General features: G+C 37.2%; 1 protein-coding gene across 1 annotated transcript in view; it reads right to left on the bottom strand.

The window, feature by feature from the left end:
• Positions 1-22,702, bottom strand: part of WDR49 (WD repeat domain 49) — a 131,595-nt gene that overhangs the window by 37,794 nt on the left and 71,099 nt on the right. Inside the window, 6 exon segments of the mRNA XM_088020026.1 lie at positions 2,489-2,686; positions 3,781-3,968; positions 6,414-6,578; positions 8,213-8,311; positions 10,451-10,581; positions 21,271-21,386. Of these exon segments, the coding sequence (XP_087876152.1) occupies positions 2,489-2,686; positions 3,781-3,968; positions 6,414-6,578; positions 8,213-8,311; positions 10,451-10,581; positions 21,271-21,386 (897 nt within the window).

The following is a 22,702-nucleotide window of genomic DNA, read 5'->3' as shown; positions in this document are numbered from 1 at the left end:
AACTCCAGAAATAGACATACCACACTCTAACTTTTAAAAAATCTAACTTGGAAACCAACCTCAGATCCATAGCTATGTTATAAAAATTATTTATACTTATTTAAAAAATAACTTCCTTCATGAAATATATTGAATCACATGGCACTACAGTATTTTAAATACTTTCATCAGACTGCATGTGGTTAGAAAATTAAGTCTTAATGTAGGAAATTAAAATACATTATTGCTTTTCCTCCTGTTTTTATAACTGCCAGATGAGAATTAATTCAACTAAAGAACAAATACAACATTCAAATGTAAGGCAAAACTCATGACACTGTACACATCAAGTTTGTTCAGCAAAAATTGTTCTGATCTGAATTATGTTTACTAATTGGGTCTCTTCTCCTTCTTACCTATGTATTACCATCTGCCTTCCATAACCTTCTGTTCTTTCTCTAAATGAGTGTCTCTTCTTACACACCATGAGAAGGACATTCACTGCTGCTATTTTCCAGTATCTACTAACTTATTCTCGTCCCTTCCCCCTCCTCTCTCTTCCCCTAAGCCCAACCCCACCCCCTGGGACCAGCAGCACCTATATTCAAGACAGCTTGATCAAAGTGAGTCCTTGAGGGGAAAAAAGAAAAAAAAAAAAAAAACTCAAGCAGAAAAAACTAGAAAACCCAGCTGTCCCCAGTTGCCCAGCCTTTGCTTTCTAAGACTTCCCCAGCTATGGGGGCCCTTTCTCCTGTCTTGAACATAAGGGGAAAAACCAAACTATTTTCACACAGGCTTTTTGAGGCTAAAATCTTTCAAAATACAAAGACTTTACAAAATAGCTAGGGACAAATATCAAAGGCATAAAAATGAACAGTTTTACTAGCACATGCTGCTTAATTAAAATTTAGCTGCAGCTACTGTGTGGTGGGCACCCACACCTAGAATGGTGCTATTTCTTGCTTCAGCCGCCTCTAAGGAACTTAGCGTCCAGATGTCACCCACTTGATGATGCTCTGTTTCTTTACCTGTCGCTCTAACCTCCACTTCAACTCCTCAAAAGCCCATGAGGCATGACCATACGGCAATTCAGCATTACATTAACTCCTTCACTTACAGAAGCATCTTTCCAGCTCAGCTTGTGCTCAGAACACCAGTTGTGGCCCTCCACCTCATTCTTCACACACTTACCCCCCCACACACACACACACATGTGACTTACCACTCAGAGGCTCTTGTTCCCGACTGAGAAAAGTCGAGCACTTGCCTTATTTACAGAGCAGAAGAGACTGTACAGCCCTTGAGCGCTACCTTGAGACTCCCATACTACCTGGCCAAACATGGGCCCACCACCCCAGATTATTTTCTGATTTACCATTGCCCTTTGTGTCCATAGGGTTGTATAAAAGTCTTTCAGGACAGGCTGACATCAACAAAACAATTCAAAAATAGAGCAACAACAGACTTTGTCTTCCAACACAAAGTTAGTTGCTGTGTTCTCAGGGCATGAGTGGCAACAGAGTCTGCCGAATAGAACCAAGTCAACCAGCCAGACCGAAATTGAGGTTTCAGCGCAACCTCTTGCCACCAGCCTGACCTCATGCCCCCATGCCTCCACAGTAGTGGCTGAAACTGATCAAACTGATATTTTGTCCCTCAAATCATAAAGGGAGCAAGAACCGAGGTCCCATGAAAACAAATGGAAAAAATAAAATAAATGTGAGATATTGAATATTTCCTTTCTATCATGCCTCCTACTTCCATTTCCTTTAATAGACAGGTATAAATGGGAACTTAATTTCATGGGAGGAAGGGTTAAAAGCATGAGCTCTGACATGAGCCAGCTTGAGTTAAAAGCCAAACTCTACTACTTATTAGCCTCTGGGAGCTCAGGAGATTGATTCAAACTTTCTGTGCCTCTGTTTTCCCATTTGTAAAATGGGAATAATGAAGAGCTCCTTCCTCATGGGATGAGGAATTGTGATTATATGAGATAATTCATGTGGAGACTGTAGAACAGGGCCCTAGCCATACAGGAAAAACTCAGCAAATGTTAGCTATTGTTATTTGGGCAGGAGTAAATCAGACAATGAACAGGGAGGTTTTTTTTTTTTTTTCCTTTTCTAAAATTTTCTATATTTAATTACTTGAAAGTCATTGTCCTCTACTTGTTTAAGAATAACATGGTAATTTTATCCACACTGTGTTTTTACTAGACATTGAAATTGAAGGAGTTTTAAAGGAGAAAATTTTCTCAGAAATCCTGAAACATTTTGAGCTGCATAGAGCCGCCATCTTTCCATGTATCTAGAGTCTTCCACTTGATGGAACTGTCATGGTTAACAGTAAACAGGACAAGAGATACCTGGAGCTACAGCTCCAGGAAGTGGAAGTCAGTTCTTTCATGACTGATGAACATTAACAGCCGATGAGATTCAAATAGAAATCAGTCCAAGTTCATACTAAATGTCAAGTAAAGACTAGAATAATGAAGAAGCAATATTTCTACCTGACCGAAGATCCAGACAGAAGCACCACAGACATCAGTCACACAAATGCTGCAGTCTGCCGATGAGGAGATAATCAGTAAGTGGCCACCCAGCTTACACATCTCTAAGGAACTTATCTGGTCTTCATGAGGTCGGAACGATCGTATCAGAGTTGGGGCCTGTGTGATTTTGCTCTTACTGGAATTAAGACAGTACTCCTGAATGAAAAGAAATGCTAGAATTCTAAAAAAGTCCAAATATTAAATTAAAGTATGGTGACATAACACTTTTTCTTAAAATGTCTGATACGGAAATGAAAAAAGGTACATTTGGGAACAATACTCTGTTCTCCAAATGCAAAAGAATAGTTCATGATAACAGAGTTTAGAAAAATCATATTAATGTCAAAAAAAGTTTTCTAACTGCTTTGCCTAACCCAAGAAGTGGAATGAAAGGAAGAGGGGAGGGGAAGAATAAAAAACAGAAAGAGTGAACAGTAAAGTCAGTATTTGAAAGAGATTAACTTTATCATGTGTAGATAGTTGCATATTATAAAATTTTATAATATTATTAGAAAACCGAGCAGGTAATCACTGACACAAAAATCCCAAACTAATTCAGGATGATAGTAATGTTGGAGGAAGGGCCAGTACTCTGGTTAAAATTAGGTTTACAGTCTCATTTCAAATAAGCATATCCTAATTATTTATGCTCAAACAATGCTGCAGAACCTTACTGACAATACTGTATTCCTAAATTGGGTGACTGACTTGACTACATACACATATACATATATGTATATACATATGTATGTGTATATATATATGTATGTATACCTATGTATGTATACCTATGTATGTATGTGTGTATATATAAATATATATATATATATATATATATAAAATTTATTTATTTGAAAGGGAGAGAGAGCACAAGTGCCCATAGAGAGAAGGGCAGAGGGAGAGAGAGAATCTCAAACAGACTCCCCACTGAGTGCAGAGCCTGATAATGTGGGGCTGGATCTCACAACCCATGAGATCATGACATGAGCTGAAACAAAGAGTTGGCTGCTCAACTGACTAAGCCACCCAGGTGCCCCTGACTTGAGAAGATTTTCATACTGAGAACAATCTGGTTTTCTCCATAAATTATTTAAGAGATGTCCCTGCCCAATACATGTAAATATTTCCTTTACAATACTCAGACTGATCATGTCTTCCCTTATCCAGGAGATAGATAAGAGCAGATTCATAGTTATCTGCAACACAAGGCAATCAAAATTAACAAAGATATGAGTATACTTTCAATTTACTTCTATATCCCAGATTTTCAATCGTCCATCCAGATCTCCTGTGGCAAGGTATTGGTTTGACTTATCAGTAGACATAATAATGGATCCAACTCCACCATGAGCCAAAAACTCAGCCAGAAGTTGCTTCTTACGTGTATCCCAAAATCTGACATACCCAGATCCTCCACATGACACCAGGTTAGCTCCTCCTAATGTGTAAGACAACACTTAATTAGGAAAAATGTGACAACAAGGAGCCGAAAAAATTGTCTTCGGTGGCTTGCCATGTGGAAAGCATATGAATATCAAAGAGGCAGGTAGCCCTGATATCAATTTCCAGCACTTTGACTCTCTCCAATATAAAATGGAGATGATGCTATGATAACCTTACTGGTTTGTGTTGAGTATTAAATGAGATTGGAAATGCGAGATGTTCTACTACATTGAATTCCCTTTCCTTATTTCAATATAATTGGGTTTTGAAAGTTAGATAGAATTAATTTGTTCCTCCAAATAAACTTATGAAGTATTAATTTCAATATTATGATGATATTCTAATTACATAAACCCATCTTTCTTAATAACCCATTGGACACATATACCAAAGAAGTAAAATTCCTCCTGCATACAACTGGGTGCATATATGCAGTTATAGCAGCATAGCTATTAATTTCTCTATGTAGCATCATGCTTAGGATTCTATTTATGAGCTTGTTTTTAGTTTTTCATCAAGAATTCATTGGGAGCCCTTATGGAATGCTTTTTTGGTTCATAGGCCTAGAACACACCTTTTCATTTTCTATTTTTATATGCTTTGTAGAAGCATTCTACCTAAATTATTCTTCTGTGGCCAAGTTCCTATTATTACTTGATAAATCTGTAGAAGACTTTCAATTTACTTCACAAATGTACTGCCGATTAACAATCATATCTGTTTAAGGTAGAAATAATGGCTTGTAGTCGCTTCAGTGGAAACAATTTGGGAATACTGATAACATTAAGAAGAATTAGTGTTGAGGAAATGGGAGCAATTTCAGGATAATAGTTCATTTTGTGAATAGAAGGGAGTTCTGGAAAATAGAAAATTTTAGAATCTAACCATTTCAAAGTCTATTCTAAATACTCCACAAGGTTTCTAAAACTCTATAAGGGTATACCTTTATTGATTTTTAATGTGGAAAGTTTTTATATAAAAATTATGCAGATCTTCTATCTGCAAACTGAATGTGGGAAAGCAAATATGAAAAATGCGGTTCGGATATGTTTTTTTTTTTTTTCACACTTATAACACCTATATGTCTAGATTGCTCATACTAAGAAAAAATACTTTTAAAACACAATTTTTTAGATGAAAGGTAAAACACTATGCATTATTCTCAAAAGCAGGTTTTTATTTGGGGAAGATGCTGGCAACGTCAACACCATGTTAACATAGCCATTGAAAACAAGGCAGAAATTAAGCTAATGGTTATTTCATCTACATAATATCAAATGGCTACAGAAGTGCTCTGGTGGCAGCAGTCTTAGCATACATCTCAGCAGAAGCACTAACCAGGACTCTGACGTATTCTGGAAAGTATGCATAACTGGTAATAATACTCAAACCATAGAAAGAAAGAAAGAGAGAGAAAGAGAGAGAGAGAGAGAGAAAGAGAAAGAAAGAAAGAAAGAAAAAAAGAAAGAAAGAAAGAAAGAAGAAAGAAAAGAAAGAAAGAAAGAAAGAAAGAAAGAAGAAAAGAAAGAAAGAAAGAAAGAAAAAGAAAAGAAAGAAAGAAAGAAAGAAAGAAAGAAAAAGAAAGAACGAAAGAAAGAAAGAAAGAAAGAAAAAGATGAAAGAAAGAAAGAAAGAAAGAAAGAAAGAAAGAAAGAAAGAAAGAAAGAAAGAAAGAAAGAGGAAGGAAGGAAGGAAGGAAGGAAGGAAGGAAGGAAGGAAGGAAGGAAGGAAGGAAGAAAGAAAGAAAGAAAGAAAGAAAGAAAGAAAGAAAGAAAGAAAGAAAGAAAGAAAGAAAGAAAGAAAGAAAAAGGAAGGAAGGAAGGAAGGAAGGAAGGAAGGAAGGAAGGAAGGAAGGAAGAAAGAAAAAGAAAAAGAAAAAGGAGGGAAATGAAATTTAAAAAAAAAGCCAGCAGCTCTCTTGATCTGGAATCAGTAGTTATTTTAAATTTTGCTATTGGCCCAATCTCTAAGTTTGTCACTATTTTCTCCTAGCCCATTTTGAGACTCGGTGCCAGCACAGTCGGACTCCACCCTTCTGGCACATGTAGTCCTAAGCCTTGGCACATATATTTGGAGCCTATTTCTTGCTGTGCCCTCTACCCTACCAAACCTCTTTATACCACAGCTGGTACACCAATTCTGATTGTCACCCACAGCAAATAGTTTGCCAGAGTTTTTTCCACTCAGATCCTGACCTGTGCGGCACTGTGTAAGTCACTGCTGGGGTCGAGTCTGGCACCTGCTCCTGGACCTCCCACCTGATCCCCGACCTCACTTGCTGTGGCCCGTGGCCTCCCGTGACCCAGCACTGATTGTTAGCTACACCGGGTCAAGCTGTACAAGATCTACAAAGAAACAGATTAAACTGTCTTCCTTGCTCCCTTTCCCAACGTTTTACAAATATATCAATCTACAGTCAAAATGGAAATGTGTATTGTACCTGTCTTTGCGGTGGTTTTTCTTGCCTCCAGGAAGTGGAGCCCCACAACAGCATCATTGCCCTCGGTGTGGGTCTCCAAGGAGTGGGCTCCCAGGGCAGCCTGGTTTGGGCTGGGGCGGGGGGAGCGGCTCCTCCCAGCGCCCAAAAGCTTTTGAGGCTCTGTATCTGTGATGGACACAAAACTAGGTATCTTAATGATGAGAAACATCTGCTTTTCAATTGAGTGCTTATGAAAAACAACCGGCCCGCCTCCATCACCGTTTCCGGTGACTCCATCAAGTCTGACATCAGGCTTCCAGTCAACATCCATTGGACCTTCTGCTATTCACTGCTTCAACGCCAACTTGAAGGATCGTTTGATTCCATTTTTGCTTTGCACATTACATACACACTATGTTTTACCTTGATATGCATTAGTAGGGACTTCATTTTGTTGTCAGTGTTAATGTCTTAGAAATCCTGCTATGTTTAAGACAAATGTGATTCTTATACCATGACATTTTCAGCTTATTAATCATTAATATTAATCTTGCAAATAATATAAGGAACATGAGCTATAATGGCTGTTTAAATATATTTCAATGATCATTTTTAGCAGCAATATTATTTGCTAGCGAGTTACCCTGGAGAGGACATTCCTGGGGGCACTTCAGTTATCTCATGACATCAACCCTCAACCACACTAAGAAGAACTGGGGATACTCAGAATCTATGAATAGTCTGCACATAGTTATGAAAAATCTACACTGGCAGGACCTTCAAAATCTCAAAGCAAGACATATCTAGCAATGCCTCTCCTGTCTTTCAGAAGTTTGCTATTATCCATTTTTCTACCTCTCTGTGGTTTTAATCGTAGCCACAATTGGGCTTGCTGTAAGAGCAAGATGTCACTCTCCTGCAGGCCAATATAAAGGAAGAGGCAGGATCCCACCCTCTCCTTGGAGGGTTCAAATGAACCCTAATGGCCAGCTCTTCATATATACAGCAGGTCAGACCTTTGTGCCTGCAGACAAGTAAGCCCTAAATCTCTAAGGGCTTACTCTTAACAAATTACTCCCTTAACTTTCACACAAAAAAAGCTGTATCGGATGACCTGTCCTTTGCTATGGTCCAATTCAGCTCTGTGAGTTTATCCAATTGAAACAACAGAACCTCACTGGGCCATGAAGAATGATATTCATTACCTAAATAAATAATCCTAAGGAAAAATCTTCAGTATCTAAGGAAACTGAAATAAAATGTGAAAGGCAATTGTCAAGACATTTTGCTTAAGTATAAAATATTCATGTGCTCGGCTAAACTCTCATAAAATACAATATACTCCTATCTCATGCTCCTCACAGGTTTCTAAAGCAAGAAATAATTTAAGATTTCCAGGTGGCGTAATATTTAATACAAGCTCTAGACAGAGCCTGAGCAGCCTATCAAGTGACCACGAGCTCCTATCTTCCTACCAAGGGGTACCAAGGTTCATTCAAAGGCAATTTGGTGAGGTTTATTGGCAAAAACTAAACTAGATGGAAATGATAGGCCTGCTCCCTGCTGTCGGTAATTCAGAAAGCTGATGTGGCATAAAGACAAGCAACAACACTCCATGGAGAATTTGCTAAGCCAAGTAAATCTCAAGGTTCTTTTTAGTCACTTTGACAAGACAACGGTCTCACTAATCCCTGGTGCTTATAGCCAATCATCTATAATTTAGAAGCAAGCTGCTAACATGAATAAACAACATGAATAAACAACAAAGCCTACTGTGGTTTGACTCAGCCACATTATTTTAGTTTCAAACTTGCACTCACCCGATTTTGATTTTAGCAGCCTCTGATAATCAGGGTGGAGGACGTAGTGAGCCTTTTCTGTGCTGTTATTCCACAGAACGATTTCTCCATCGTAACTCCCTACATGAGCCAGGATGGAGAATATAAATTGCCAGAAAGTTGGAAAACATGAGCTACAACAATGGGAGAAGGAGTCACTATTCGTGAATACCTTACACGGAATCTGGCACATAATAGGTACTCTCTGCATTTTTGGAAACATGAATAATAATAACTAGTATTTTTATCAAGCTTCAGAACTTACAATCTTCATCGCGTACCTCTGTATTCAGTGTGATAGAAATAACTGTCATATCTTTTTCTTTTATAGTAATAAGGCATTCAGAATAAGGGCTTTGCGACTGAACAACTTGAGTTTGATTCCCAGCTCTGCCACCTACTGGCTGTGTAAACGTAATTATTTAACTACCTGAGGCCAGAGTTTCCTCATCTATAAAACTGGATTAAAATTTTATTTCTTTCATAACGTTGTTGTGAAGAATGAAAAGTACTTAGAGTAGTGCCTAGCATATTGTAAGAACTAAAAAAATGTTCATTATAATTATACTTTTTTTATTATTGAGGGCAAGTAAATCAAATCCTTCTATTTGTGCTTCCCATGTCTAGTCTTGTGTGTGTGTGTGTGTGTGTGTGTGCGCGCGTGTGCGTGTGTTCTTTTCATTCCCTCCCTCCTGTATTCTTTATTGTATAATGCTTTCTCCAATTCTAAAATTTTCCCTATAGAAAGTCCTTCCCTACTGCTCATCACAGAGACTACAGAAAAGCCCAAATAGTGAGACTCAGCCTGACCAAGCCTGTCCTGGGGAGGAGCAATGCATGCCCAGACTGCTGCTCTCTCCAGTGAGGTGAGGAGAGCTCCCCATTGAGCAGAGTGTCAGCGTCGAGTGAAGAGCAGAAGGGAAGAACTGAGTTTGAGTGCAATGTACAGATGGAAATTTTCTTGAGATTTTGAGAAAGAAGAGAGGAATCCATACTAAACTCCATATTGTTCTGGAAAGAGCAACCTGTGTTAACTCAAAAATTGGCCAAGAATGATGGATTTGCATGGATTAGCTGTACATGGGAGTAGCCATCTGCCCCTGTGATTTTGAAATGCTTAAGTTATAAAGTGCCTGATCAAACATTTTCACATAGGACTGGTAGGAGGAGAGTCAATGAAGAAATCATCTATCTACCAGTTAACAAAGGTAACTTATGACACTTTTGCAATAACAAAGATGCAGCCTTATAGTTTGTCTCCAACACATTTCAGTATGTGATACTCCCTAGAGGGGTAGACTTTCAGCAGCTATAAAGTAAATTCAACTGCAGAGCTGGCCCTACTGGAAAGTAATCAGGTAATTCCTGAAGACAGTGGAAATGTAAGTATACACAGAGCTGTAAACTGCTTATTGTAATGCTTCACGGATACCCTGGCTCTTTTCCTGTAAGTTTTCATTCCTCTTAATTGATGACATTTTGAGTTCTATTAAAAAAAAAACACAAAAAACTTCAGTTGTCAAAATATGGACTCTCTAATTTCATGGTGCAATCTATCTTTATAAATTGTTTTCTTTGGCCAGAAATAATATAACAATTTCTGATCCTCTTTCATATGTCACATCAAAGTATACCCACGCATCCTTTAAGGGCTTGAATTGGTAGGCATTTGGTGAGGCCAGTCTTTAACCAAAATTACTTAGACTAAATTGTGCCAAAGGGTTAGTATGTTCCCATTATGAAACATCTGAATGCCACAGAAGTATGATTTGTTCCCATCATCCCTAACGCTGTTTCTGGGATAAAAAGACAATAAAAATGAAAGCTAACATTTACTGATGAGCTTAATGGGTGTCAAGCGCTGTATTAAACCCTTACAGGGATTATCTTACTCAATCTTCACTATAAGCCAAGATATTGATATATTCTTATTAGCCAGAGAAAGCCATGATGGACAGTTTCAATAACTTGTTCGCTATAATGCACTAGACAATGGTGGCACCAGGATCTGAAGTCAGGTGGCCTTGCTCCAGGGCTGACAGCCCTAACCACTAATGTGCTGCTACCCTGGGAAGTAAAGACCAAGAGTAGCTCTCAGTGCAAAGCCTGATTCTTCAGGAAATCTGTTCCTTCTGCAGCTCAGAAAAGGCTTTTTAAAAGTTACTATGCCAAAAGAAACCAAACGTTCACCACTGATTGTCCAGCGAAGGTTCAATTAACCTGTAACAAGAGTTTGTGGAGGTAAAAATGCAGCGCACAAGATATCACCGCGGTGCTCTATTCCTCCTTTCCATTTTTCAGGCTGGATGAAGAAGTGATTGAAGTTTTGTAGTCGAAACACCGTAATAGCCCTAGTAAAAAGGAAGTCAAATTTAGCTGTGGATCTAAACATAATATAGATCTTGAGTCGCCAGCATCCACTTGGCATCCATAATCCTGAAACTCCCACACTAAACTTTTTATTATTATTATTATTTCCTCTCTGAATTCCCTGGCACATTGTGAATATTTAATATTAGAAAGTTAATCATCCTTTCACAGCCATCAACACCAAACACATATGCACTTATCAGATTAATTATCCATCACCAAGACTCCAAAGCAAAGTTTTCCCATATAGGTACCATAGATCCACGAAGACTTTTTGAGAGTAACAGTAAAAAAGGAGATGGGTCTGTGAAGAAATAATATTTGGTAGTTTAAACAAAATTAGTAAGGTTTCTTTTCATGAGAGGTTCCAGAACCGTTCACATGTCAACATTCCCTCTGGCATCTTCCAGACTTACCTGACCACAGTGTCCCAGGTCAGATAGCATCTCGAAGAGCTATCATTTGTGAAACACACTTGGAAAATGCCACTCCAAAGGAACAGGACTCTGGACAGACACATTTTGAGCAGAAATAATAGTTTTAAAAAGACCAATATCTCAGGGCACTGCTGTGAATTTGATAGGGCCAGGATAGGCAGGAAATGAAATGCCTGGGGCCTGGTAAGGAAGGGAGGAGCATGATTGTGGGGCACCAAGAATACCACCTTGTTTCTACTTGATGATTTAAGTTCTGGCCACCAGACTATACTAGACCTCTCTCTCCTGCTAGAGGCATACACATCTCAAATGAGCATTAGAAACCACAGCCGTGGTGTCTTCACCCTCACCCTCACTTCACTGACCCGAAATCTTGCTTCTATTCCTACCACACCACGGGTCTCCAAATTGCTCCATCACTGTAACTCCTCACTCTCTAAAGGATGTGGCTTTCTGCTCCTGAAATCTTTTCTTTCTAGTACATACTGCTTCTTTTCCTGCCTCCCTGATCTTTCATCCCCTATTCTCTATTTTCTCTTCCCTTTTTTCTTCCCTTCTTTCAATATAGACATTCCTTACTGTCATTCCTCTATTCCTCTCTCTCTACTCAAGTGGGCTCATTCAGGGATTCTATCTACAACCACAAATTGCAATCTTGCTTCTATGAAAATGGTTCTTAAATTTATCTACATTCATAACTTTCCCCAGTGTTGAGAAGTTCCCACTTGCCAGGTGACAATTTTATATAAGGTTCCCATCACCAACATATCAAGAAATCTGAAGTTTTCATCTTCCGTCCACACCAGGCCTCAGTTCTCAATTCCCTAATTTGGTTACCAGACCAGCAGTCCAGCTTCCTGTGTGTTTCTCTTCCTCGGTCACATCAAATACTTAGATTCCCCCTCTGCTATGTGTTGCCATATTCCTTCCTTCCTTTATATTTTAAACAGCCAATGACCTCTTCCTACTTCGGTGCTCACTACCTCATCACTGAACAATTATAACAGCCTCTTAACCAATGTCATTGCCTTTAGTCTACCCATCTCTAGTACATTTTTTATTCTGCCACTAAATTAATCATTCCATTTGGGGGTTTTTCATCTATATTCATTTTACAAGCATTTTTTTGTTTCCACATGGAAGTCCATATTCAGGTGCTGCAGGGGATAAAGCCATGAGCATAAAATGACTAAAATAAAAAGTGAAATGTGGTAAAAGTCAAGTAAATACTGATCAATTGCCAAGGAAGCTCAGCTATAGAAATCAAGAAGGCTGAATAAGGGGTCATATTTGAATGGACCATAGCAGATGAGTAGGATTTGGAAGAAGAAGGCACTCTAGGCAGAGGAAACAGCCTGGGCAAATATAAGGCTAATGCCTCACTAAAAAACATTTATTAGGGGTGCCTGGGTGGCTCAGTCATTAAGCGTCTGCCTTTGATTCAGGTCATGATCCCAGGGTCCTGGGATCGAGCCCTGCATCAGGCTCCCTGTTCTGCGGGAAGCCTGCTTCTCCCTCTCCCACTCCCCCTGCTTGTGTTCCCTCTCTGGCTGCCTCTCTCTCTCTCAAATAAATAAAATCTTTAAAAAATTAAAATAAAATAAAATAAACGTTTATAGTTTTCTATTCTCTACATGGCACATTTTAAATGTGTGGGCCTATTATTCAAGACCCAGTACTATTTGGGTTCAATCTACTTTTTTAAAATTAGTTCTTTTTATTCTTCTACCCTTGATATTCAAAGTAAAATATGAATTCCCAGCTAAATATTTGACAGAGCAACTGGAAGCCATAGGGTAAATATGGTTCACTTTCCTAAGTGTTAATTTTATTTAAAGAGTTTGGGGACAATATTTATATTTTAAAATAGGATAGATGAATTTATGTAATAGAATGCAAAATTCACCTGGACTTAAAAGGTAGACTCCAAGGCTTCAAATAAGCTTCTTGCTTGTAGGAGCTGGTTTTGAACTGCTAGAGGTATTCAGAGGCTGAGTTTCCAAAGTACCCTTTCTTGTTCAACACAATGATACCTTTATTGTTCCCTAAGCACCCTTCACATTTCTAGCTGCTTTGTTTTCACTCATGATGTGCTCATCCATCCCTCTCTGGATTTCCTTTCACATACAGTCCCACGTCTATCTATCCATACACCCATTCTCTAAGGTCCATCTTATTCTGGTAGACTTCCCTAATAACTAGAATTGAAAGAAATATTTCCTTCTTCTCATCTATCACACTGTTTTCATTTTATTATAACAATAAATATATATAGCCACACTCCTCTGCTAGATTATAAATTCTTAGAAACCGGGGATCTTGTCTTATTCTGTAATCTCCTAATAACAATAACATAACAACAATAACCCGCTATAAGCATTGTGACCTGCTTATAGTGGGTATTCAATAAATATTTGTCAAATAAATGAAAAATTCTCTGTCCAAATGTCACCTCCTTAACTGAGCCTTCTGTGACTACCCTATATAAAGGCTCTCCCTTGAGGGTTAATATCCAAAATGCATAAAGAATTTATAAAACTCAACACCAAAAAAAAACCCCACAAATAGTTCAATTAAAAAATGAACAGAGGATATTAATAGACATTTGTCCAAAGAAGACAACAGGCACCTAGAAAGATGTCTAATATCACTAATCATCAAGGAAATGTAAATCCAAACCACTGGATGGCTCAGCTGGTTGAGAGTCTAACTCTTGATCTCAGCTCAGGTCTTGATCTCAGTGTTATAAGTTTAAGCCCCGTGTTGGGCTCCACGCTGGGTGTGGAGCCTAGTTTAAAAAAAAAAAACAACCACAGTCATATAACACCTCAGACTTGTCAGAATGGCTAAAAACACAAGAAATAACAAGTATTGGAGAGGACGTAAAGAAAAAAGAGTACCCATGCACTGTTGGTAAGAATGTAAACTGGTGCAGCCACTGTGGAAAACAGTATGGAGGTTCTTCAAAAAATTAAAAATAGAATTGCCATATGATCTAGTAATTCCACTACTGGATATTTATCCAAGAAAATGAAAACACTAACTCAAAAAGATATATGCACCCCTACGCTTATTGAAGGATTATTTACAATAGCCAAAATATGGGAGCATCACAAGTGTCTATCCATGAGTGAATGGATAAAGAAGATGTAGATAAAAAAGATACATACACACAGGTATAAGATATATAAGATGCATAAGATATGTGTATATATGTATATATACACATGAATAAAAAGAGAATGAATAAAGAATGAAAAAAGAATAAAATCTTGTCATTTGCAACAACATGGATGGATCTGAAGGGTACAATGCTAAGTGAAATAAGTCAGTGGGAGAAAAACAAATACCATATGACTTCACTCCTATGTGGAAGTTAAGAAACAAAATAAATGAACAAAGAAAAAAAAGACACAAACCCCAAAAAGGCTCTAAAACATAGAAAACAAACTAGTAGTTGCTAAAAGGGAAATCGGTGAGGGGATGGTCAAAATAGGTGAAGGGGATTAAGAGAAACAAATAATACATTATATGTTACAAAAAAAAAAAAAGAAGATACTAGGAAGGGAAAAATGAAGGGGGGTAATTGGAAGGGGAGATGAACCATGAGAGACTATGGACTCTGAGAAACAAACTGAGGGTTCTAGAGGGGAGGGGGGTGGGGGGATGGGTTAGCCTGGTGATGGGTATTAAAGAGGGCACGTACTGCATGGAGCACTGGGTGTTATACGCAAACAATGAATCATGGAACACTACATCAAAAACTAATGATGTAATGTATGGTGATTAACATAACATAATAAAATTTTAAAAATGTAAAAAAAAAAAAGAGTACATTTATTGCGAGGAGCCCTGAGTAATGTTAAATATACTTGAATAAATAAAAGAAAAGAAAATTTGAGGTGGGGAGCACTATTACTTACTTGGATATTTCAATCAGAATAAAACTTGATTTAAATTAAAAGATAAAGTAAAAACACTCCCCCTTGAGACTCTCATCCCTCACCCTACATCATTTCTCTTTATTATACTTACCACTAGGTGATATTGTGGTCTATATTTACTTGTCTGTTTATTTACTGTCTCCCCTACCAAAATAAGTTCTAGGAGAGCAGGGACTTTGTTCATTTCCTTTATGTATCAGCAGTGCATAGAATAGTACCTAGCACATAATAGGCATTTAATAAATATTTGTGGAATATTTTAATATATTTATGTATGAGGTATTCTTTCTTTAAAAAATCAATAATTTTAATACTAATATTCTTTTAATAATATTAATATGAGGCTTAGTAAGTTACTATAAATAAGGTACTTTGCAGTTCTGAATTTGCCATGAATCTCATAAGAGCTTTACATGTATTTATTTTTAATTTTTTCTTTACTGAATATTAAGTTTGGTTGAGATTACCCTCTGGGGATGGAGAGAGTAGGGCGGGAGTGAGAGGGAAGAGGTGAATCCTATATCTCTTTTATTATCTCTCAGTCAAAATTCAATGTCAAATGTCTTTTTGCCAAGATACCCATATTAACTAGATATATTTAGGTAATACAAGTCAAAGGCACAAAATGCTTTTCCTAAGATGGTATAAAAACTATCCCTTCTGATACCTGACCTTGTGTGTCAAAATGTTGAGAAACTAATTAGCTGTCACCTTTCCCTTAAAACCTAACCTGAAACTTTCAACTGAAATGACAGTTATCCTTAAAATACCTTAAGAATCCACACTGTATTTCTCACTTTGTCCATTTCAAAGATAACTTTAAGTTTGTACTCTTGCCAAGAGTTAAATTGAAGTGCAGATTGAGCCAATTTTCAGGCATTTTAGGAGTCTGAGAGATTTGTTCTTTTGACATTGAAGGAGTTTACTAGTTCCATTCCACACCTCCCATCAGAGATCCTGAGTCACTGTGTCATCTGTGAAGATGATCAGATCTCTCATTCAGAATGTAGATATAATGACCAATACTGTGAGAACAAAATTAGTTCACCTGTCAAGTACAAAAAAAAAAAAAAAATACAAAAAAATGTTTAAAAAACAACCTTTTTTAGGATGAATGAGCTGGGAAAATAACTTTCACCAAAACTTATCACGTAGTAATTGTCATGGAGAGAACAAAAGAGCACAATCAACTATTTGTTCCCTCAGAGGCTAATTGTTCATGTGTTGTTAGTCCAGTTATCATAAGAATCTATCCTTGTTCAGTCCATTGTGCTTTTTAGGCTTAAAAGAGGTATCTCAAAGGCAGAGAATGAGTTCAATATAAATCAGTTCATTTTTATTCTTTTTCCTAAAATTCTTGGGAGTCAAATTTTGGACACCAAAGCCATCACGAAATTAGGTTTGAGGGTTATTTGTGAATTTCCAAAATACCTGCCCCCTCCTGAATCCCAACATGGTTATTCAGAATAAGTTACACTTTGGAAATGTTCATTCTGCGTCTCATCCTAATAACAGAAACCAATTGAGTCACATACAATTATAGTACCTTAGTAAAGCAATTATTAAGAATTTAGTATCTTGTGATAGATAAGTTTTTTTGTTGAGGAACTTCAAATTCCTAATCTAATATCACTTAAAAAATACTTTTAGAAATCAAGTTATATCAACATCTATTTATTGAGCACCTACTTTACAGAGCTTTGTGAAAGATGCAATCAATATTTTCAGAATTACTTGAATTGATACAAGTGATTCTCTTTTTTATATTTGTATAAGCCTAGCTATTTTACAGAGATAAAATCTTCATAAATAGAGGTTTTTCTTTTAACAGAAAGGAAAGAAATACAGTGGGAGAAACTAAAAGCCCGAGTCTATTTTTACAAAGTATAGAATCATAGAATTTTAGGGCAGGATAAAATCTTAAACTATTATGATTATTTATTTGATTTTACCAGAACTATACATATTACATGCAAATGCAAAGTTAACTGATCATCTATTCATTTAATTTTACCATTGTAAATATGACCAGGCATTTAACCAGGCATTACTTAGTTGGCCCTAAGTTAATGTTAATTCACAATTTTGTCTCTAAATATATTTTGCTTAAAATGGTAAGAAGCATGTTTCTAGAAGTTCTGAATTTGGGGCTTCTTCTTTTTAACAGATTTGACATATTCTCTAGATATTAATGAATGCATTTCTAGAAAACCAACATGGGCTTTCCAATTCAGGTTTTGCTTAGCACCATTTCACAGTGGCATTTATCATATCCTGCCTTGTGTGAGTTGACTCCCCAATTAGAATATGATGCCCACGAGAGCAAGAATCATGCTTCTTCACATTCAGTCCAACATAGTTCCTAACTCAGTGCTTTCTACCTAGGTGCAGTTTAAAAATATTGGTGGGAAGGAAAAAGGAAAAATAATAGTAAGCTAAAACTTTGAGGTATTAGTTTTTTTTAATTTAATTTTAATTTAAAACATGTTTTTTAAAATTTATTTAAATTCAATTTAGTTAACATACAGTGTATTATTAGTTTCAGAGGTAGAATTTAGTGTTTCATCAGTTGCATATAACACCCAGTACTCATTGATAAAACATGTTTTTTATGTGTTTCTTCAAACACACAAAACTGATTTCCTAGCTTTGATTGACATAACCAACCTATTCAATCAGATTACTTGTTTAAGAGAATATAGTTGCTCTCCCATGACTTAATGATTACATTTGTAACTCAGGAATGGTGGAAAGAGCGTGGACTTTGGCAAGGGAATTCTAAATCAGCTGCCTACTAGCTTTGTAATGTTGTCCAGGCTACCCATTTTCTCAAGCCGCATCTTCTCCCTTGTGAAAGAGGACTGGTAATACTTAGATTCCTGGTTTATTGTGAAAAGAGAATAGTTTTGAATAACTATCCTGCTTGCTCCCTATTCAGAGTGTGATCATGAGTAATTAATCTAATTTTCAGATTTCCTGTAATTTAATAAACATTAATTAAATCATTCAACAAATATCATTGAGCATCCACTAAGAAACAGACACTACACACACACACACACACATACACACACACACGCACACACACACACACACATTAAATGCTAAAATCTGGTTCTACATTAAATAAAGTACAGGAAGCTAGACAGCACAAAGACAAATAGGGGGCTTATTTCCACCCTGGGAGTAAAGAGAGATGTTCTGGTGGAGAAGATGAATGAACAAGACCTGAAACAGGAATAAATGTTGCCACATGAACAATGTTTAGAGAGGAATTTCTAGAGAAGGGGAGAAAATAAAAGCAAGGGGGTATGGTTTACATGGGAACGCCCCAACAGCAGGTTCCTATATTTGAGTTTGGAAAGTACCCAAGTGGGCACCAGGCTCAGTCAGAAGAGTGTGCAACTCTGCATCTTGGGATCATGGGTTCAAGCCCCACATTAGGTGTAGAGATTACTAGAACATACCCAAGAATGGGTAAGAATGATACTAAGAATAGGTCCAGGCCAGGGCAAGCTTCAGAGTATTTTATAGACACTCTGAAAGGTGTTAAACAAGGAAGTGACATAGATAGAATGTATTGTAGAAAGAAATTATTATAGCTAAAATGTGTAGAATCTACTCAAGAAGTAAAATGGGGGCATTACTACAGAAAAGGACCAATTAGAAGGCTGTGACATTCATCCAGGTAGAAATGATGCCCTGAATGATATAGTTGTAGTAGTAATAGGAACACGTTTGAGAAATATTTAGAACATAAAATAGGTAACACTACTTGGTTGTGACGTTGAGCGAGAAGGAAGAACCAGGGTGGATATTCAGGTCTCTGACTGTTGACCAAAGCTCTGAAGCTAAGAGGAAAAAAGTGGGTTTTGAGGAGGGAAAAAATAATAAATTCAGTTTAAAATATGTTGGATTTGAGATTGCAGGCAGATGTGTCCAGAAAGCAAATGGATAAGTGAGCTTAGAAAGATAAGAGCTGATGATAAAGACTGAGATATCTACAAAATATTGCCTACCTTTCAAATGAAGCTAAGGATTAAGTTAGATAATGTATGTAAAGGGCCTAATGTTACAAAGCACTATAAATAAAATAAATCAGATGCATATTTAGGTACCTCACCCAATAAATGTACTACCTCTCTTATCCTGGGCAAAATTACTAAACCAATCTCTTTATTTAGGTAGAGCCTGAAGTTAAAGTGACAGCTTAACTTAAACAACCTCCCTCTAGGTTTTAAAAAAAGCTTAATAAGCTGTCAATCTTCCAGTTATTTCTTCTCTAATCACTAAACTCTTAAGGAATTGGCTTAATGGACCATCCCTCCCCCGCTATAACCAAACAGTCAACCAGTCCTCTTGCTACTTTGTTAAATGCCTCCTGGTATAAGGGACCCTGCCAAATTCTGGTAAAATCTGTCCTAACATAAGGGCTTTGACTTAGGAAATATAATTTTTTAAAGACTTAATTAATTTATTTGAGAGAGAGAGTATGCGCACAAGCGGGGGGAGGGGCAGAGGGAGAGGGACAAGCAGACTCCCAGATGCCGGGGCTGGATCCCAGGACCCTGAGATCATGACCTGAGCCAAAGTCAGAGGCTTAACCAACTGAACCACCCAGGCACCCCAAAAATAAACTTTTTAAATCTACCAATATAAAAGTGAAATAATACAATTGAGAATGCATTCCTTCAACTTTCAGTTCCAACTAGGGATCCAAATCCTGACAACCTCTGTGGAAGATGGAAAAGATGGGGAAAGATGGAAGGAATGGTAACTGTTCCTTCTCTCATTTCAGTCTCCACAAAGCTCCCTCTCCAAGATTACAGAAAGTTACCACCCATCCAGAGAGAGCAGAACATCAGGCATTTCCTTCCTTCCACCCTCCCACCCTCCCTTCCTTCCTTCCACTCTATGCCTAATGTGGGGCTTGAACTCACTACCCAGATATCAAGAGCCACACACTCTATGGACTGAGCCAGCCACGTGCCCCAGGTGTCCCTCTAAACCACTTCTAAAGGAGTCTACTCATTTAATCTTTTAAAACTGACCTGCGTAATCAAAAAACCTTACTTTTAATGCTAATTTCTAACTATGGATATCTTAAAAATATAATTAAGAAAACAGTATCTCCAAACTTTTGACTTACACTGATGAATTCTTAAAATTCTTTTTTTGTTATGTTCAAAATTTAAGTTGGATCAGCTGTATACTTCACATCTACCATGCCATAATATTTGAGAATTAAACTGACTTATTGCCACAACCCGATTATAGAAATACTTAGTCCATAGTCTGTTGAGTCATGATTGTTCCTAGGATGTGAAGAAGCCTTGTCTTTCAAAGGTGAGGCTTATTCAATTCATTCTTTATATCAAGTAGAATAATCTGGATTATACTTTCTTTCCTTATAGTCAAACTACCCCTGAAAACTAAGCTGTAAGTAGCACTATGTTTTCTAGTCTGCATATGCACATTTGCATTAGAAGAAAAAGCCTTTCATGTGATCAATAAAAGTCCCCAAATATATACCACTAATTTTCTAGGTATAAAATCTGATTTGGATCCTAGCTTCAAATCATAAAGATCAAAATTCCGTAGTGAATAATGTTGGGCAAATTACCTATTAGAGCCATATTTTGTGAACTGTTGAATTTATGGACACTTTAATTTTCCTAGTGCTTATACAATGCCATAGAAAAGGTCCTGTTTATGATCCCTTGGTTCTCTCAGGAGAAAAAGAAAGAGAAATAATTTTCTTTATGATAAAATGGAAGAATTCCTCCTTGAGAACAGTAAGCAGGCCGTGAAAGACCCCTGTCTGCACAGATATGAAGGAAGTGCTAATACAGAATTCCATGACCTATTTCCCTCTTTGCTGCAATTTAAAATAAGCAACAAGGGAGGAAGAAATGAGAGTTCCCATTATAGTTGAAAGAATATAATTTATACATTAGGAATTTATTGACTATAAAATTTAGGAAACTTTTGGAGTTAATACTCAGGAAGTGGTATTATGATCCTGTCTGGAAAGATTAAGAAAAAGATTCCAAAATCCAGAAGAAAGCCTTCTAACACCTCTCTCAAAGCCGCTTGAGCTACGTGATCTTACCATGCTTTAGTCACTAAGCATTCAGTCAATCCGACCAGTTTCACTCACCTAGCTTACCCGCAAGTTAATGACTCAGAATCAGTCAAGATTTCTATGTTCTTTTATCTTTTAGATTCTGATTCAAATACAAACATTCTCTTTTTGCCTTTCTACAGTTTTGCATGAAGCACATCATACCTCTCCCAGCCTGTAACCAGTATCGTCTTCTTAAGAACCAGGATCTGTGAAATATCCACAGCGCCTTCTCTCCCAACATTTAGTGTGTGGTGACAGTATCCACTGAAGTCCCATACCTTTAAGAGAAAAACTTACGTCACCTTTGAGACAAGAACAGAAAATGTCTTCTTCATTGAGTAAAATAACACAGTGTAATAGGATTATTTTAAACTTTTGTTCTGGACAAGCGCGGATTCACTTAGGGTGTGTCATAATTAAGAAAATCCTCTCACCATTTAAATTTACCCATTGTTTTTTGTTTGTAATAATCCTATTACACTGTGTTATTTTACTCAATGAAGAAGACATTCATATGACTCAATAGCCTAAATCAGCTATTATTAGAATAGATCGGGTTACAAGTAGAATAACAAAACATAATGGGTAAATTTAAAAGGTGAGAGGATTTTCTTAATTATGACATAGCCGAATTATATATACTCAGATAAAGGTTTTAAATGAGTATGCATTTTTAAGGGGAAGACTATAAAATCATGCAGAGCCACATTTTGGAGTCTGTTGAAACCCTGGTTCTTTCTCTAAGTGTTTATCTCTAAATTTCAGTTTCCTCATTTATGACACGGGACACTTACTCCTCTGGGACATTTGGAGGATTAAACATCTAATACAGAGCCTGAAACATAGTCCTTATGGATAGGTTTCCCATCTTCTCCCAGTAAAATGTCCTGTTGATAGTGGATGCCAGACCCCGTCCTACAGAGACACAAGCACTTTGAGTTTACTTCCTCAGGCAGGTGGTGAGGACCCAGGCCCAATGGGTGAACTTTACAATAGAACATCATCCGGTCACTAAAACTAAGCCCTGCCATGAAACATCATTGGTGTATCATACACAAAGAGCAAGTGGGCACTATCAAAATTAAATTGCATACACCCTTTGACTAGACTCCCTTGACTTTCAACTTCTATAAAAATCATCTCACAGAGGCACTTACATGTGTGAAAAGACATATTTTGAATATTTTTATATTCTTCAAGCAGTTTATAAAAGCTAAATGCCTGAATCAACCCAGCTGCTCATTAATAAGGGACTCAACAGTCAGAATATGGAATATCTATACAGTAGCATACAGTGGAGCCATTAAGAAGAATATGTCATTTCTGTATTTCTAAGCTCAGTCAAAACTGAACCAGCTATGGAACCTTAATAAGCAATTTGCTTTATTTCCTTGGGTGTTAGTTTCCTCCTCTGTAAAATCGCCATATAGATATATATGTGGGGGGATGTGGTGGGGGTGTGCATTTGTGTGTTTGTATGTGTGAAGTGCTTAAAACAGTACCAGGTTCTTAGTAAGCATGCAATAAAAGTTAGCTAACATTATTATTATTGTATGCATTCATATGACTCAATGTCCACGATAGAAAAATGCAA

Source organism: Eumetopias jubatus, unplaced genomic scaffold, assembly GCF_037043125.1.
Source record: "Eumetopias jubatus isolate StellerSeaLion01/CBP00866 unplaced genomic scaffold, mEumJub1_p1.0 scaffold_1, whole genome shotgun sequence".
NCBI classification, from domain to species: domain Eukaryota; kingdom Metazoa; phylum Chordata; class Mammalia; order Carnivora; family Otariidae; genus Eumetopias; species Eumetopias jubatus.
This window is presented reverse-complemented; position numbering and strand designations above follow the sequence as displayed.